Source organism: Centropristis striata, chromosome 22 (genome assembly GCF_030273125.1).
Source record: "Centropristis striata isolate RG_2023a ecotype Rhode Island chromosome 22, C.striata_1.0, whole genome shotgun sequence".
In the NCBI taxonomy this organism is placed as follows: Eukaryota; Metazoa; Chordata; class Actinopteri; order Perciformes; family Serranidae; genus Centropristis; species Centropristis striata.
This window is the reverse complement of record NC_081538.1, coordinates 31,226,513-31,241,633: the sequence shown is the minus strand read 5'-3', so window position 1 is coordinate 31,241,633 and position 15,121 is coordinate 31,226,513. Positions and strand designations below refer to the sequence as shown.

At 43.3% G+C, this 15,121-nt stretch overlaps 1 protein-coding gene across 1 annotated transcript; it reads right to left on the bottom strand.

Annotated features, from left to right (window-relative positions):
• Positions 1-8,588: 8,588 nt before the first annotated feature.
• Positions 8,589-10,508, bottom strand: LOC131960446 (uncharacterized). The gene is made up of 3 exons (XM_059325673.1): positions 10,269-10,508; positions 9,475-10,189; positions 8,589-9,370 (listed from the first exon to the last, which is right to left on the bottom strand). The coding sequence occupies exons 1-3, from the start codon at positions 10,506-10,508 to the stop codon at positions 8,589-8,591; spliced, it is 1,737 nt and encodes a 578-aa protein (XP_059181656.1).
• Between the last annotated feature and the right edge of the window lie 4,613 nt (positions 10,509-15,121).

The window sequence follows — 15,121 nt, the reverse complement described above, 5'->3', positions numbered from 1 at the left end:
CGTGGAGTTTAAAAAGGGAAAAAAATCACAAATCGTATCATCAGCCGGAGCTTTTCTCCACATGTCAGAGGGAAAAAAAGTCAAATGATTGTTTAACAAAGTTCAAAAAGGTTTTTTTCTATCAAGACTTGGGACAAAACTTTGTTTTCTTCCTCTATACTTTCTTGTCTTTCCCGCCTTTTTATTCAATGTCATAACACTGTAAAAAAAGAACAACAACTTGCTAGTAATATTATCTAATTTTGTCAAGCTTCCCATCCCATCCATTACATAAAATGATTGGTACAAAGTGGTCGTTGATCTGGTAACAGCAGCGTTCTTGTCTTGGCTGTGACAGGTGCACTCAGCTCAGTGAGCCTCACCACCTTCTAACGCCAGAATAAAGACATTTATCTGTGATTTAATGTGATTAAACAGATCTAAAGGATGCTGAAATAACTACAACATGATGCTGATGAGGAAAAAGTCTGAATTTATGTTTTGTCAGGTCTGAAGTACACAAGAACTCTGCTGTTAAAATGGAGTCTGGTGGGATCAAAGTTATAATTCAATTGATGTCATTTATTAGGGAGTTTTTTTTATGGATTGTTGAACAGTTTTAAGAGTTTTTAAGAGGCGGAAACACAAAACAAATAAAACAAAAAGTGAACTGAGACATTTGGAAGATTTCAGAAATAAATGAAGGGATGCTTTCATGTTATTTGGCCAGTTTTATGTGTTTTTACGCATGAATCAGTCTGAAGCCAAAACAAAGTGATTTATCTGTGATTTAATATGAATAAATGGATCTAAAGGAGCTGAAATAACTCCAACATGGTTACATTTGAGGTTTGTCAGGTCTCTCTGCAAAAACACAAGAACACTGCTGTTAAAACGATGGTTTCTGGTGCAGCAGAGAGACGATGTGCAGGAGATTCTCTACGTTTGTATTTCTTCCCTTTTCCCCCCGCTTCTTTATTTGTCCTTTTCATTCTTTATTGACTTTTTCTCTTCCATCCTCTCCTCCCTGTTCCTTTTTCATTTAATTTCTTAGGTTACTAGTAATTCCTGTCGTCTTTCTTTCTTTCTTTCTTTTTATTTATTTATTTTATTTCCATGCATCAGTTTTGTCCCAGTTTGCTCCCTTCTCCCTCGCCTTGTTATTGATACTTGTGTAAAAGTTTGCTTCATCCTTTTTGAGTGCTGAACTCTCGTCGGTTTGTAAAGATTCTGGTTCCAGTGATGGGAGAATCAGGCCGGCCTGTAATTTGTTGCAGACCTTTAGTTTCTGATCCAGAAGCGATTGCGGTGCAGGATGTTCTGGTTTCCTGCGGCAGTCAGCGGAGAGATGACTGAGCAGAAAGTGACTCCCCCTCAGCGGAGAGCGAGCAGCAGCAAACCTGCCGCCGCCGCTCGCCGTCTGGCTGCAGGTAGACGCTCAGGTGGGAGTTTGTGCGGAGCGCTCGGAGCTCCAGCAGCCTCCCGGGCTGCAGCAAAGACATTTTGACTTTCACTCAGGAAATAATTAGTCTCATTTCCTTCTTTATTGGCGGGCTTTATCTGCCAACATGGTAATGGAAGTTCTGTGTCAGTTTTTCTCCAGAAATGGATGCCTCGAAGAAAGGAGCTTAGTGAGGATTTACTGATGCACTGTCCTCCTTTTTCCCTCCTCGCTCCGTCAGCCAGCAGATCCTCTGGATAAGAACCGCCATTATTGACGATCGCTCTCCGTTTCTATTTTAAAGAGAAACCCACTGAGGCTCTGAGGGGCATGAAAACACACTGTAACTCTGTTTGAGTGTCAGAGTGTTGAGTAACTGTGGGATCAGCGCCAACAGCTGATCACCATCATCTGCAGTAAACAGGGTCCCTGCTGGACAAACTGCCTGTTGGTGTGATTCCATCTGTAGAAACGCCCATATCTCTGAAGAACATACTAATATTAGATTAAATAGCTGCAGGCATTTAATCGGAAATATTTGTGCATTTTTTGCACCGTAGAGCAGTTGGATCAATGGGATTTTGTTTTTGACACAATGGGTCCAACAGGAGGTTAGTTGGACTACGAGGCCACCGGATCAATGGTATGCCGCCAATATCTTAACAACCGGCGGTCCGGGATCAGACCCCTCAATGCCGGGTTAAACCTGTGTAAAGGCAGCATCCAGCAGTCTGGGATTAGACCCCTCACTGACAGGTTTTTCCTGTGTAGCAGCGGTCCAGGATCAGACTACCTTCCTGCCGGATCAGACACATCATTGCCGGGTTCAACCTGTGTAACGGCGGTTCGGACCAGACCCTTTGTTGGTTTGAACCTTTGCAACGGCAGCATCTGGCGGTCCGGGATCAGAACTCTCTCGGCCGGGTTTAACCTGAGTAACGCCGGTCTGGGATGAGAACCCCCACCACCAGGTTTAACATGTGTGAAGGCAGCATCCGGTGATCTGGGATCAGATCCCTCGCTGCTGGTTTAACCTGTGTAATGACGGTCCAGGAACAGACCCCGTTGTTGCCGGATCAGACCCTTTGTTGGTTTGAACCTTTGCAACGGCAGCATCCGGCGGTCCGGGACCTCTTAGCTCTGCGCTGGCTGAGTTTGAGTTGCTCCAGTCACCAACGCTCTGCCGTTCTCTCTTGATTTGTCTTTGTTGACGCCACGTTACTCATAGACCACCAAAATAAAAGCGGTAACTTCCTGCTGACTAAAATGCTGCACTTAAAGGCATTTAAAGAAACATTTATCACAAACTCGTATAATAAACTGAGGCAGTCCTTCAGGGAACCGTCCCCGTTAATGTGCAGGATCTCTGCAGCAGCTCTGGACGCCTTCGTTCGGACTCGCAGCTTTTATTTCCCTCTGAGCTCCAGGAGAGTCAACGTGTCCGAGTCTGCACAGACCGAAGCTATTTATTCTGAAAGAGCGAGTGATTTACTGATCCAACCTCCTCTGATAGTTCATTAATTTGATTTTCAGCAGAGTGTTCCAGCGTTTCCCCCCTGTGTATTAATTTAAGCGTCGTTATGTTTCCAGTATGGATTCTCACTCAGCGGTGTCGGTTATCGCTCACACTGGATCTAACAGACACATGAAGATCTGCAGCGCTTTATTTATCCTCTCTGAGTTATTGTGTTCAGTCGTTTTCTCCACGTGGGTCAAGTGGAAGTGGTGTCAGGGCCGCCGGCCTCCTGATGGTAATACCATGCTGCGTGCGGTGTGTAACGGATACGTAAGAGCCCTTACACACTTCCTTGTTGTGACTCTGTGGTTGTAAATTGTTTTAAAACGTCTGGAGGACGGGCAGCGAGCGCTCCGAAGGACCTTTCTGGGGAGGAGAGGAAGGAAGCGTGCTCAGCGGTTCTCCATCTGTCCCACGGACTGGAGAAGCCAAGCAGCGAGGAGAGGGAGTCGTACGGTGGAGAGTGAGGGCACTGATGGTTCAAACAGCCGCCATGTTTAGAAAAACCTGCTGTCAGCTCCACTCCCCCGGACTCACATCAAGCTTAAAGGCTCATTCCACAGTTTTACAGCGTAGAGCTCATTAACATTCCTGTCTGCAGCCACAGAAGCTCACTCAGAACGCCACCAGGCCCACAACCACCATCTACCACTCTCCATTCACAAAAAGTATCCTGCAGACAGACCTGACGAAGCACCAATTCAGACTTTTTTTTCTCCACATCAGCATCATGTTGTCCAGCATCCTTTTGATCCATTTATTGACATTAAATCACAGATAAATCACTTTATTTTGGCGTCATACTGTTTAATGCCTAAAAAGCCTCATAAAACCTCCTTAAACTGTTGAAGAATCCCTCCCTAATATATCCATTGATTTATAACTTTCATTGAACCAGAATCCATTCAGAAAACAGTCATTTTTTAAAGTCCTTCCTTTTGATCCATTTATTGATCAGATAAATCACTTTATTTTGGCATCATACTGATTAATGTGTAAAAACCTACAAATCTGGCCAAATAAAATTAAAGCAGCCCTTAATTTATACCTTAAATTATCTACATTTTTCAGTTTGTGTCATTTGTTTTGTGTTTCAGCCTCATAAAAACACCTTAAATTGTTCAACAATCCATAAAATAACTCCCTAATATATCCAGTGATTTACAACTTTGATCCAACCAGACTCCATTCAGAAAACGGCCATTTTTAAAAAAGCATTTAAAGTTTTTTTTTTCTGCAGACACACCTGACAAAGCATCAGTTCAGACTTTTTCCACATCAGCAGCATTTTGTAGTAATTTCAGCATCTTTCTGATCCATTTATTGACATTAAATCACAGATAAATCACTTTATTTTGGCGTCATACTGATTAATGCCTAAAAAGCATCATAAAACCTCCTTAAACTGTTCAAGAATCCTTAATAAACTCCCTAATATATCCACTGATTTATAACTTTCATTGAACCAGAATCCATTCAGAAAACATTCATTTTTTAAAGTCCTTCCTTTTGATCAATTTATTGACATTAAATCACAGATAAATCACTTTATTTTGGCGTCTTACTGGTTAATGTGTAAAAACCTATAAATCTGGCCAAATAACATTAAAGCAGCCCTTAATTTATACCTTAAATTATCTATATTTTTCAGTTTGTGTTATTTGTTTTGTGTTTCAGCCTCATAAAAACACCTTACATTGTTCAACAATCCATAAAATAACTCCCATATATATCCAGTGATTTACAACTTTGATCCAACCAGACTCCATTCAGAAAACGGCCATTTTTTAAAGTATTTAAAGTTTTTTCCTGCAGACAGACCTGACAAAGCATGAATTCAGACTTTTTCCACATCAGCATCATGTTGTTCAGCATCCTTTAGATCCATTTATTGACATTAAATCACAGATAAATCACTTTATTTTGGCGTCATACTGATTAATGCCTAAAAACCTATGAATTTGGCCAAATAACATCAAACCATCTCTTAATTTATACCTGAAATCATAAAAAAGTTTCAGTTAACTTTTTTGTCATTTGTTTTGTGTTTCAGCCTCTTAAAACTTCTTAACCTGTTCAAAAGTCCTTAAAAAACTCCCTAATATATCCAACTGATTTATAACTATGATTGAACCAGACTCCATCGTTTTAACAGCAGAGTTCTTGTGTTCTTGTTTCCACATCAGCATCATATTGTGGTTATTTCAGCATCCTTTAGATCCGTTTATTCGCAATAAATCACAGATAAATCTCTTTACTTTGAGTTCAATATTACAAATATTTAACTTTATTTATAGAGCTTTTTTTATGCAACAGATGTAGCTCAAAAAAAGGAAATTCAATTTAAAAAATCACTATAAATGCTACACATGAAGCAACTAGAAAATTAAATGCTATAAAAACAGTAAAATAAAGTTAAATAAGCCTAAAATAAATATAGCTCTTTTTATGTGTTATATATATATATATATATATATATATATATATACATATATACGTATATATATGTATATATACATATATACACACACACACACATATATATACACACACATATATATATACACATTTATGTATATATATATATATATATATATATATATATATATATATATACACACACACACACACACATACATATATATGTTTATGTATATATATATATATATATATTCATCTTAATTTAAGGTCTAATTCGAAAAGAGATTAGATAGAACTTAATTCATCCCAAAGGAAATTCTTGTTCCAGAATGCTCCAAGTTACAAAAACAACTAAAATATAGGATAATATACGAAAAACAATGAACAAAATAGTAAACAATAAAAATAGTAACAATAACAATAACAAAAGAAAAAGACTCAGAACTGAACCCCTTAAACACTAAACTCCATTCATTTATATGTATATGTGTGTGTGTGTGTGTGTTCGTGTGTGTGTGTGTGTGTGTGTGTGTGTGTGATCTACAGACTACTTTTTACTCTGTCCTTAAAATTCTAGGTTTATTATTATTATTATTATCATTATCATCATGGATAGATTAAAGGAGTTTTAATGTTAAAGGGGTTTAGTTCTGAAGGGATCTCGTCCTTGAGTCTTTTTTGAATTAGACCTTTAAGAAATATGTATATATTAATGCCAGGTTTGGTAGATTTTCCACGGGTCTGTTTTAAATTGGCTCCACAGTTTTGGTCCCATGACACTCTAATTGAATCCTTTTACCCGTTCACGTCCGTAGAGTTTAGACATCTCTGGAAACGACCTGCTAACCTACTTCTACTGTCGACGTTTTTAGTATATTGTCACTTTTGACGTCTTATGGACCAGCGGCGGAGGTTTCCCAGGACCGGACCCCGGACCAGGACCGGACCCCGGACCGGCCCGGCCCTGAGAGCGGCGCTGTCTGGTTCTCCTCACGGTCGCTGGGATGGAAAGACGCTTCCCTTCCCCGCAGGCTGATGCAGATGTGAAGCTACAGTATTGATTACAGACTCCATCTGTTGTGCGTTTTCTCAGCCTTTTTTCTTTCCCCTCCTCTTTCTATTGTGAATTACTCCCTTTGTTGTGTGTTAGTTTTCCCATCCATACTCAGGCTATTTCCATGAGTCACTCAAAGTGCTCGGCGCTGGAATCCAGGCCTCAAGTATTCCTGCAGACAGACTCCTTGTTTATGGTTTTCTCATCAATAAATGGCCTATTGTCTCCGGACACCATGGGAATCAGAGCGGGACATATTTTATCTGGTTTTTAAACAGAAACACGGCTATAAATAATCCCGCGTTGACACATTTGTTCTATTTTCACGGTCGAATTACAAAGTCAATTCAAGAAACGGGGCGGAAATCCTCGACTGAACTTCACTGTTTCTACGGAGGAAATATTAATATTAATATACTTTATATTCTGGTGCATTCTTCTGTAGGGCTGCAACAACTAAACAACAAACACGACAATAAACAAACAACAAACAACAACAAACAGAAACAAACGTAACAAACCTTCCATCTGTTTCTATCCATTCTGTGATGATTAGTGTAGCCGTTAGCGTTAGCTTCATCAAGTGTTAGCTTCAAAACAATGTTAGCTTTAAAGGAACGTTAGCTTTATCAAGTGTTAGCTTCATCCAGTGTTAGCTTTAAATTAACGTTAGCTTCATCAAGTGTTAGCTTCAAAACAATGCTAGCTTTAAAATAACATTAGCTTCATCAATTGTTAGCTTCAAAACAATGTTAGCTTTATCAGGTGTTAGGTTTAAAGCAACGTTAGCTTCTTTATGCAAGCTTCATCAAGTGTTAGCTTCAAAAATACTGTTAGCTTTATCAAGTGTTAGCTTTAAAATAAGGTTAGCTTCATCAAGTGTTAGCTTTAAAATAACGTAAGCTTCATCGAGTGTTAACTTTAAATTAACATTAGCTTTATCAAGTGTTAGCGTTAAAAATTGTGTTAGCTTCATCAAGTGTTAGCTTCATCAAATAGCTTTATCATACTTTAAAATAAGGTTAGCTTCATCAGGTGTTAGCTTTGAATTAGCATTAGCTTTATCAAGTGTTAAGCTTTAAAATAAGGTTGGTTTTACCGGGTGTTTGCGTCAAAATCACGTTAGCTTCATCAAGTGTTAGCTTTAAAATAACGTAAGCTTCATCGAGTGTTAACTTTAAATTAACATTAGCTTTATCAAGTGTTAGCGTTAAAAATTGTGTTAGCTTCATCAAGTGTTAGCTTCATCAAATAGCTTTATCATACTTTAAAATAAGGTTAGCTTCATCAGGTGTTAGCTTTGAATTAGCATTAGCTTTATCAAGTGTTAAGCTTTAAAATAAGGTTGGTTTTACCGGGTGTTTGCGTCAAAATCACGTTAGCTTCATCAAGTGTTAGCTTTACATTAACGTTAGCTTTACCAGGGCCAGACTACGTCACATCTATTTATCACATAACGGAGAGAAAAAATAATGTTGTTAAATGAACCTGTAATCGTGCATTTGTTCAAACGACAGAAATCAGAGACGCAGATTTAATGTTTTGTAGCTGAAAGCAGCTCAGAGACATCAGAGTAACGTAGAACAAACTCATCCATGATTAAATCTGATGCAGACTTTTCTCTGTCATTGATTTCAGTGGATCAGTTCTTCATCTGCATTCAGACAGGGACGAATCAGAGGAAGAAGTTATTATTATTCTGGGATCGAAAGAACGAATGATGAAGTAAATTGTTAGGATGTGAAAACATACTTTAGAATTATAATATCTGTTGGAAATTAATAACATAATAAATATGAAAAAAGTATTTTGTCTGGTATTAATATGTTGCTCACAGTGTAACATCTATAAATAATATGAGTGTACTTTCACTAAAACGATATGTGACCACACACAGATAGATTCATGACCTCCAGGATTACAGAACTCATTTTTTCTGAGTGAACATAAAACACTTTCACAAAAGATTTGACATTTCTAAACATCTGACAGAGAAACAGGGCTAACGGCCCACCGGGGACACATTTATTCTGGAGGTTTAGTCGGTGGCTGTCGGCTGTTTGTCTTCTGGTGTCAGAAGTGAACCGACGGTTCAAACACTCTGTGGTCCAACACACACATTCACTGACCACGTTAGCCTGGCGCTAGCTTTCACGTTAGCATGTCAGACAGTCAGATCAGTCCTGGTGGAGGGTCCAGACCTTCTGCTGGTGGAGGATCAGGGTTGGTAGAGAGTTCGGGGGGTTTCTGCTGGTGGGGGATTGGGGTGTTCTGCTGGTGGTTGTTGGTGGAGGGTCCAGGGGTTTCTGCTGGTGGTGGGGGATTTGGAGGGTTCTACTGGTGGAGGGGTCGGGGTTTTTGCTGGTGGAGGGTCCAGACTTTCTTTTGGTGGAGGGTTTTGGGGGTCTCTGTTGATGGAGGTCCGGAGCTTTCTGCTGGTGGTTGGTGGTGGAGGATCCAGGGTTTTTTTGCTGGTGGTAGTTCGGGGGTTCTGCTGGAGGAGGGTCTGGGGGTTTCTGCTGGTGTAGGGTCTGGGGGTTCTGCTGGTGGAGGGTCTGGGGGTTCTGCTGGAGGAGGGTCTGGGGGTTTCTACTGGTGGAGGGTCTGGGGGTTTCTGCTGGTGGAGGGTCTGGGGGTTTCTGCTGGTGGAGGGTCTGGGGGTTTCTACTGGAGGAGGGTCTGGGGGTTTCTGCCGGTGGAGGGTCTGGGGGTTCTGGTGGTGGAGGGTCTGGGGGTTTCTGGTGGTGGAGGGTCTGGGGGTTCTGGTGGTGGAGGGTCTGGGGGTTTCTACTGGTGGAGGGTTTGGGGGTTTCTACTGGAGGAGGGTCTGGGGGTTTCTGCCGGTGGAGGGTCTGGGGGTTCTGGTGGTGGAGGGTCTGGGGGTTTCTGGTGGTGGAGGGTCTGGGGGTTCTGGTGGTGGAGGGTCTGGGGGTTTCTGCTGGTGGAGGGTCTGGGGGTTCTGCTGGTGGAGGGTCTGGGGGTTTCTGCTGGTGGAGGGTCTGGGGGTTTCTACTGGAGGAGGGTCTGGGGGTTTCTGCTGGTGGAGGGTCTGGGGGTTTCTACTGGAGGAGGGTCTGGGGGTTTCTGCCGGTGGAGGGTCTGGGGGTTCTGGTGGTGGAGAGTCTGGGGGTTTCTGGTGGTGGAGGGTCTGGGGGTTCTGGTGGTGGAGGGTCTGGGGGTTTCTGCTGGTGGAGGGTCTGGGGTTTCTACTGGTGGAGGGTCTGGGGGTTTCTACTGGTGGAGGGTCTGGGGGTTTCTGCTGGTGGAGGGTCTGGGGGTTCTGCTGGTGGAGGGTCTGGGGGTTTCTGCTGGTGGAGGGTCTGGGGGTTTCTACTGGAGGAGGGTCTGGGGGTTTCTGGTGGTGGAGGGTCTGGGGGTTTCTACTGGAGGAGGGTCTGGGGGTTTCTGCTGGTGGAGGGTCTGGGGGTTTCTGCTGGTGGAGGGTCTGGGGGTTCTGATGGTGGAGGGTCTGGGGGTTTCTGGTGGTGGAGGGTCTGGGGGTTTCTACTGGAGGAGGGTCTGGGGGTTTCTGGTGGTATAGGGTCTGGGGGTTTCTGGTGGTGGAGGGTCTGGGGGTTTCTGGTGGTGGAGGGTCTGGGGGTTTCTGGTGGTGGAGGGTCTGGGGGTTTCTACTGGAGGAGGGTCTGGGGGTTTCTACTGGAGGAGGGTCTGGGGGTTTCTGGTGGTGGAGGGTCTGGGGGTTCTGCTGGTGGAGGGTCTGGGGGTTTCTGGTGGTGGAGGGTCTGGGGGTTTCTGGTGGTATAGGGTCTGGGGGTTTCTGGTGGTGGAGGGTCTGGGGGTTTCTGGTGGTGGAGGGTCTGGGGGTTTCTACTGGAGGAGGGTTTGGGGGTTTCTACTGGAGGAGGGTCTGGGGGTTTCTGGTGGTGGAGGGTCTGGGGGTTTCTGCTGGTGGAGGGTCTGGGGGTTCTGCTGGGTGGTGTGGAGGTGGGTGGGCCTCTCAGAGCCCGGTTGGGGGGGCGGTCCTGCAGGATCTGGCTCCTGGCTGCAGCAGAGTTCCAGTGGACCTTTGGCAGTCCCTCTGGAGGTTTCAGGCGCTCCAAAGCCACTTTTCCTTTTTCTTTTTCAACTGGAGACATGCTAAAAATAAAAAAGAGCCTTTTTAAAGAGTGTGGCTTTTAATGGCAGCATGTAAAAATCTGCTATGTGTTAACAGCTTCACTGAGGCAAACCAAAAGACATGCCGAACAGCCTCAGAACAAATTGGGATGGCAATGACGGAGCAGGAGGCTCTGGGTGGAGGAGGGGCTCCCTCTCTCTTTTCTTTCTTTCTTTCTTTCCTTCTTTCTTTCCTTCTTTCTTCTCTGTGTTTGATCAGCAGGCTGACGGCAGCGTTGACGCCCTCACAGAAACACAACTGATCCCAAAGACTGAAAAGACTTTACAACATTAAAAGGAAAACCTTTGCAAAGAGCAAACAGTGGCGTCACACTTCATTGTTCTCTCTCAGGTCCTCCTGAAGCGTCTGAAGGTGAATCAGTGTTGAACCAGTGGTGGTTAAAATGAAAACGTCATGCAGAATGTGGGTCAAACATTCAAGTGACGTGGAAAAGTTTCCATGAGTTTTGTTAGAAATGTGCATTTACAGACAAATTCAAAAAAACAGAATAACCAAAGGGTTCTCACTGGAAAAAAACTAAGCAGCTTTTTCTGTGACTCAACTGTGTTTCTGATATTATTTATGACTGAAATGTAATTTTGTCGAAACATTTAAAGATATATTTATTTTTACCATCTGAAAACCTGCCACGAATCATTCAAAGGGAAAAAGCCCACAACACAACAGAAATAATCCCCAAAATAACGCAACAGAAAAAGCCCAAAAAACAACACAAGGGAAGAGGCCCACAAAAACAACGTAAAAAGCACACAATACAACAGAAAAAGCCCATAAACCACAATGGGGAAAAAACAGAAAACAACACAACACAACATTACGTAAAAAGCCCACAACACAAAAAAACACAACTCTACTTTTGAGTAGTAAAACCTTTTAATTTGTGACTGAAAACCTGCGACAAATCATTCAAAGGGAACGGAAAAGCCCACAACACAACACAAGACAGCACAACACAACACAACACAACACAACACAAGACAACACAAGACAACACAACACATCACAACACAACACAACACAACACAACACATCACATCACATCACATCACATCACATCACATCACATCACATCACAACACAACACAATGGAAAAAATCCCCAATACAAAACAGAAAAAGCACACAACACATCACAACACAACGGTAAAGGTCCAAAACAGAAAACAACACAATGGAAAAAACCCACAACACAACTCTACTTTTACGTAGAAAACCCTTTTAATTTGTGCCTGTGCCAGCCTACAGGAACGTTCTGTTCTCGGATCAGAACCGGCCAGAACTCAAACACACAACTAGATGTCCCTGAAGCGTCCCTGTAAGTCTCATGTCGTAGTGTTGTGCAGACATCTCCCCCTGCAGGACACGAACGGTAAAACACCACATAACAGACTCTACGGTAAGATGGAGATCAGAGTTTTGGGGGACATGAACTGGAGTGGAACCGGTCTCTGAGGGAGGGGTTCCTGCAGAACCGGCCCGGTGAAGAAGATTCAGGCGGGCAGGCAGGAAGACGGCGCCGCCAGCCTCTGAGACAATCAGGGAAGGTGAGGCACATAAACGGGGATCAAAGCAGCCATCTGGCACTTTAACAGGCATGTTGACATGTTTGGCAGCGTGGAGGTCCTCCAATTATCCCCCTCCCGTCCTCCCCACCGGGTCTAATAGCTAAATGTGGACCGGTTGGCTCTAATGCTGCTCTCTCAGGTCAGACAGTGAACTCATGCAGAGCTGTCTGATGGAATAAATCACTGGATCTCTTTCTCTTCTTTCATGTGCTGCAGCGCTCCGTCGTTGCATCAGGAACCAAAGATTGAGCCTTAAATCTGATTTGGCGTCGTGGTCCTGGACAGGAGACAAGTCCAGAATCAGGATCAGAGTTATTGGCCAAGTATGTGAATCATCCGAGGAGTTTCTCTGGTGTGTGACAGCTAAACGACGAGGCTTTTCCCTGTGACGGAGCCGGAGAGATCCAACCGACCGACCGACCTCCTCCTCACGTCAAACCTTCAGCAGCGTTTCCTGCCGTCAGCGGCCCCAAAAAGTTCTGCTTCAAAGATAAGGTCGAATATATTTAGTATGAAATATGGAACTAGATGTTCTCCTCATTCTACCTCTTAGACCAGGGGTCTCAAACTGGCGGCATGTGGGCCAATTGTGGCCCTCGTGACGATATTTTGTGGCCCCCACCTTGATATGAAAGTTTAATGTGAGTTTTATATGAATGTCTCTTTAAAGTAATTTAGTGTTTTTTCAGTCATTTTGTGTTTTTTTCTGTAATTTTGTGTCTTTTTCTAATAATTTTGTGTCTTTTTAAAATAATTTTGTGTATTTTTGGGGTCATTTTGTGTCTTTTTAAAGTAATTTTGTGTTTTTTTTGGATCATTTTGTGTCTTTTTAAAGTAATTTAGTGATTTTTCAGTCATTTTGTGTTTTTTTCTGTAATTTTGTGTCTTTTTTAAGTAACTTAGTTTTTTTCTGTCATTTTGTGTCTTTATTTTTAGCAATGTTGTGTCTTTTTTGGTCATTTTGATACTGCCTCCAGCGGCCCCCAGGTAATTTGAGTTTGAGACCCCTGTCTTAGATGTTAGACTTGGAACCAACATTTAAATTTCTTCACTGAAAATAACAAAATATCATTTTCAAAATCAGATTTGATGTTTTTTGTGTCAAAGTGATCAGGTATGTGACCTGATCATTATTTTTCAGCCGTTGGGCCCAAAAAAACTCCATCAGAAAAGAAAAGTCTGTAAATCAGAACGTCACAATTAAAATGACACATTTTACCGTAAGACTAAATGGTTTTAATTGACATTCAAGTTCGAGCACTAAACAGGAAGTAGAAGAGCAGCAGGAGATCCATCCAGGGATTTCTATACACGGATATATAGGAAGACCTTTTACTGAGCAGCTTTCATACGAATGAACAGAGCATCACCTCCAACACTGGATCAGTTTTCTCTCTATGTTCATGGTGGCGAGCTGTCGACTCCGACTGTAAAAGGCGTTCATTGTTTTCTCTCTAGCAGGAGGTTGGAAATTTCCAAGTTTTCGAGCATGAGTCCTAAAACTCGGAAAGCAGTCTGCGTTTTATCAAGTTTTTTGACAGAAAAACTGTTTGGGAAGCTTTTATTTAACCTATACTTTGCATATAAACTTTTTTTTAGTTTTTGGCGAGAGGGACTTCATGGTGCATTCACCTCGTTAACTCCTCTAGTGGCTCTTCTCTTGATTCAGTACTTTTATGAGCAAATACCTGCAGACTTTTACTGACAACCAGCTAACTCATGGCTGCAGACGTTTCCCTCGGGATGTTCCAGATCTCAGATGTTGCTTCGTGTCCGTGTTCCTTTGCAGGAGAGCAGACGGGATAATCAGGCCGAGCTGTTCAGGAGGTGTTTCTGTGTTCTCTGCAGGAAAACGCTGCTTGTTTCACCCCCGTGAAGGCCTGATTGGTTGGGAGCCCGGGGTCCTGTGTGTTGTGGAGATCCATCCGGGAATATTAATACAAGAAAGGAGAACTTTTACTGAGCAGCTCTCATAGGAATGAACAGAGCATCACCTCCAACACTGGATCAGTTTTCTCTATATGTTCATGGTGGGGAGAGTAAGAAGTGTCCCATTATATTTTCTGTAGCAGGAGGTTGGAAATTTCTGAGTTTTAGGACTCATGCTTGAAAGCAGTCTGCATTTTATCAAGTTTTTCGACAGAAAAAAAATGTTTGGGAAACTTTTATTTGACTTCTGCTTTGAGTTTTTAGTTTTTGGCCAACAGGCACTTCATGGTGCATTCAGTTGCACCTCGTTAACCCCTCTGCCCTCTAGTGGCTCTTCTTTTGATTCACTTCTTTAGTTTATGAGCAAATACCTGCAGATGTTTACTGACGACCAGCTAACACATGGCTGCAGACGTTTCCCTCGGGATGTTCCAGATCTCAGATGTTGCTTCGTGTCCGTGTTCCTTTGCAGGAGAGCAGACGGGATAATCAGGCCGAGCTGTTCAGGAGGTGTTTCTGTGTTCTCTGCAGGGAAACGCTGCTTGTTTCACCCCCATGAAGGCCTGATTGGTTGGGAGCCCGGGGTCCTGTGTGTTGTGGTTTGAGCTCAGCTCAGAGGAATGCCCATTAGGTCTGGGAGCTGCCGGCCTCCTGCAGAGCTGCTGCAGTCAGGTACCGTCGGCCCACACGGCTGCTGCAGGCCGGCGGTGGGAAAGTGCAGCGTGACGACGCGTTGTTTCCTCTCCGTATCTGCAGGGTTTCCTCTGGGCCTGACGCAGAGTCGTGTATTTCAGAGATGGCTGCATCTATTTTTGATGTTCTAAATATTCCTCCTGGCTCAAACAATGCGTAAGAAATGTAAGAGTTTTGTTTGGTTTGTGGCCTGTGGAGCTGCGCGGCGCGGCGTGCGGCGTGTTATTTCCGGAGCTGGAATGTGAGCGAGTGGATATTGTGGATGTGTCATGCAGCGGCGCGCCCACGCCTGCAGCCGCGGGGGGGCGCGGCCCGCCGGACGCTTTGATGTTGACAGCAGCCGTGATGCAACCGGCGCTGCAGAAGGGCGTGCTCCCCCCGGCCCA

Bases quoted from the DNA above. Each gene is read 5' to 3' on its own strand.
- LOC131960446 (XM_059325673.1), bottom strand. From the start codon at position 10,508: ATGTCTCCAGTTGAAAAAGAAAAAGGAAAAGTGGCTTTGGAGCGCCTG. The intron at 10,190-10,268 runs GTAGAAACCCCC...CTCCACCACCAG, and splicing joins AACCCCCAGACCCTCCTCCA to AAACCCCCAGACCCTATACC. The intron at 9,371-9,474 runs GTAGAAACCCCC...CTCCACCAGCAG, and splicing joins AACCCCCAGACCCTCCTCCA to AACCCCCAGACCCTCCACCA.